The sequence below is a fragment of the Lathyrus oleraceus genome, chromosome 4, assembly GCF_024323335.1.
Source record: "Lathyrus oleraceus cultivar Zhongwan6 chromosome 4, CAAS_Psat_ZW6_1.0, whole genome shotgun sequence".
Taxonomy (NCBI): Eukaryota; Viridiplantae; Streptophyta; class Magnoliopsida; order Fabales; family Fabaceae; genus Lathyrus; species Lathyrus oleraceus.
The window spans coordinates 154,643,246-154,647,028 of record NC_066582.1 but is presented as its reverse complement, the minus strand read 5'-3'; the positions used below and the strand labels follow the sequence as shown (position 1 = coordinate 154,647,028).

Sequence of the window (3,783 nt, the reverse complement as noted above, 5' to 3'; positions counted from 1 at the left end):
ATGGCATGTTCTTTCCGGCCATTTTCATCAAATTGTCCCAGTACGCATCCCATTGACTTTTCAAGCACAGTCAAATACATAAAGAGTGGCTTCCCCTGAACATGTGGAATTAGAATAGGGGGCTCTTGCAGGTATTTTCCGATATTCTCAAAAGCTCTTTGGCAGTAAAAAATCCATTCAACTGGTTGATCTTTTCTAAGCAACTTGAATATAGGTTCACACGTAGCAATCATATGAGATATAAACCTAGAGATATAGTTCAATCTTCCAAAGAATCCTCTAACTTCTTTCTCAATACGAGGAACAAGCATTTCTTGTATTGCTCTAACCTTGTCTGGATCTACCTCAATTCCTCGTTGACTAACAATGAAACCAAACAACTTTCCAGATCAGACACCGAAGGTGCATTTAGCAGGATTTAGTCGTAGTTAGAATTTTCGGAGATGCTCAAATAACTCATGCAAGTGATCTATATAATCCTCTTCACTTTGGGATTTTGAGGTCATATCATCAACATAAACCTCAATTTCCTTGTGCATCATATCATGGAAAAGAGTGACTGTTGCTCTTTGGTAAGTTGCCCCAGCATTTTTGGGACCGAATGGCATTACCTTGTAGAAAAATGTTCCCCAGGGGGTGGAGAATGTGGTCTTTTCCATGTCTTCTGAAGCCATCTTAATTTTATTATAACCCGAGAATCCATCCATGAAGGAGAAGACTGCAAACTTAGCAGTGTTGTCTACTAGAGTGTCAATATGTGGCAAGGGAAAATCTTCCTCTGGACTAGCTTTGTTTAGATCCCTTTAATCAACACACATCCTAACTTTACCATCCTTTTGGGTACTGGTACGATATTAGCTACCCATTGAGGGTACTTCGCAACTGCTATAAAACCGATATCAAATTGGCGTTTCACCTTGTCACAAACCTTTAGAGCCATGTCGGGTCTTGCTCTTCGGAGCTTCTGCTTCACCGGCGGGTAATCTAGATGTAGTGGCAGCTTGTGGACAACAATATCAGTATCTAAACCTAGCATATCCTGATATGACTATGCAAATACATCTACATATTCTTGTAGCAACTTGATCAATCTTCCTTTGATGTTTGCCCCGAGTGTAGTTCCAACTTTGACCTCTTTCTTCTCTTCCTCAGTGCCAAGGTTGACTGTCTCCACCGGTTCTTGATGCGACTGAATGGCCTTGGACCCGTGCTCGAGCAACCTTGCCATTTCTTTAGGGAAGTCACAATCTTCCTCACTATCCTCTTCTGCTTGGTAGACCGGGAATTCAAAGTTATAAGGAGTAGTAGGGTCACCGAATTCAACCGGTTTATTGATTATTCTGTATGTTTTTTAAGTGATGGTTTTTTAGAAACGTGGAAATAAAATGCAAAAGAAAGAAAAATATTTTTGTAGTTTTTGAAAGGATTGCCATTTTATGGAAATAAAAACAAATAAGTGAACGATAAGAATTTGAACAAAATGCCCTTTATTTGTCATAGTAATTTTGAAATTTAAAGTGGCCCTACAAATGATCCGTTAGCTTGGGCAGAGCTAAGGATTTTGAAAAACAAAAGAAAACATAATTAGTTTGACACGGGAAAAACTTCTGGAATCTCAACTGCCTCCTAATTTGTTAAGGCTGCTTCACAACATTATATCAGATTTGATGCTTCTCCAACTTCAGTGTCATCTGCACATGCACCAACTTGATCTCCACGGATAAAACATGTGCTTATGAAGACTTCTTGAATGCTCCACATGCGGTCCTTTGCAGGGATCAGGGCTCCTTCCTTAGAAGAAGGCTTGTACCCCAAACCAAAACGATTATTTTTTTTGCGGACATTGATGACTTGCCCCCAACCTGCAGGGTCTCCATTTTCAACTGCTGACTTCGCGCTCTTCAAATAGGTGAACAACAAAATGGCTTTCTCAACAACATCTTTTACTTCCACGAGTGTGGCATTGGCTATTTCAAGTGCTTGGAAAGAAGTATCCAAGGCATCTTCATCAGCCTCGAGATGACGGAAAAAGGAGAGTTGACTAATGATGAAATCTTCTTCACTGGAGACAATGACAAGCTTGTTGTTGACGACAAACTTCATTTTCTGGTGCAAAGTAGAAGTTACTACCCCAATAACATGTATTCATGGATGTCCCAAAAGGCATCTATAAGCGGGATTGATATCCATGACTTGGAAAGTGATGGGGAATACATGCGGTCCGATTTGGATTGGTAGCTCTACCTCTCCACCTATTGTCCTTCGGGAACCGTCAAATGCTTTTACAACGAGCGCATTGGGATTCATCTCTGAACCTTGGTAAGATAATTTAGCAAGCTCCCTTTTTGGCAAGACATTGATGGACGATCCAGTGTCAACTAATACCCCGGCCAGAGAATCTTCTTGGCACTTTATGGATACATGCAAGGCACGATTGTGATTTTGTCCTTCCTTGGGCAGCTCTTCATTGCTGAAACTTAGAGTGTTACAAGCTGTGATATTGGAGACCATCCCATCAAATTGGCCAATTGTTATATCTTGAGTAACATGAGCTTGAGCGAGCACTTTCAGTAGAGCCTCCCTATGAGATTGGGAGTTCAGAAGCAAGGATAGGATAGATATTTTTGACGGTGTTTGATATAGTTGATCGACTATCTTGTAGTCGCTTTTCCTTATCATTTTCAGAAATTCAATTGCTTCACCGAATTGCACCACTGATTGTACCCCTCCAGATTCTGGGGCAGGAATTATAATTGTAGCTTCCTTTGTCGGTGCTTGAGGGATTATATTGAAATAAGAGGTATAAATCCGACCATTGTGGGTCATTCTACTCGTCCCTACGATGTTTTTAATATTGGCATCAACATCCTCCAAGCTCTTCTCACATTCAACATCTTTGGGTTCTTCATCTACCACTCCATCTACCACAGTTATGTCATATTTTCAAGGCACGACCTTGGTGCTTTCGAAGGGAAAGGGGGTAGGCATACAGACTACCACAAGTGATGGATAAACAACATCCCTTCTTTGATAGGTTATCTCAACAGGATCTGGTAGATTGAAAAAGGGTTCAATTACTGAAATGTCCTCGTTTGTTGTAGGACCACAAACTTGTAGAACACCTTGGTCCATTAAATTTTGAATATCGGCTCGTACCAATTTACACCCTCTTGGATAAACGGTGCATTCTTCACAGCTATCATGACAGGTATCAACCAGGCCAGCTCCCACCAATCTTGCATGGAATGCTAGCAACAGATATTTAATATCTTCAACATTTTTTATTATACAAACATCAGATACATCTTTAATGGCATTAACAGCACCATGCACAGGCAGAGGATTACTCTTTACGTTGGGTTCAATATCTCTGAATGAAAGGATCTTCTTCTCAACCAACTCTCTCACTATATGCTTCAAATCATCGCATTCTTCCAAATCATGCCTAGGGGCACCCTCATGGAAAGTACAATGGGCATCTTGATTGTACCATGGAGGTAAAGGATTTGGTGGAGGACCTAAAGGTCTGGGAGCCACCAACCCTTTTTGCAACAATGATGGGTACAACTCAGTGTACGTCATAGGGATCGAAAAGAAAGGAGATTTACCTCTTTGTACCTTATTCTGGTTTGGAATATTTTGTGGACGTGGGGCTTGAGGCCTTGGTAGTTGATAAAAGGGTGTCGTAAGTGCTCGTTGGTATACTGGTGCTTGTTGAACAGGTTGATTGATAAGAGATTGTGGTTGGTTGAAAGACGGTGTGACTGCTGCCACATATGGTTG

At 41.0% G+C, this 3,783-nt stretch overlaps 1 protein-coding gene across 1 annotated transcript; it reads right to left on the bottom strand.

Moving 5' to 3' along the window:
• Positions 1-1,653: 1,653 nt before the first annotated feature.
• On the bottom strand, positions 1,654-3,582 carry LOC127136482 (uncharacterized). The gene is made up of 3 exons (XM_051063031.1): positions 2,991-3,582; positions 2,215-2,909; positions 1,654-2,106 (listed from the first exon to the last, which is right to left on the bottom strand). The coding sequence occupies exons 1-3, from the start codon at positions 3,580-3,582 to the stop codon at positions 1,654-1,656; spliced, it is 1,740 nt and encodes a 579-aa protein (XP_050918988.1).
• Between the last annotated feature and the right edge of the window lie 201 nt (positions 3,583-3,783).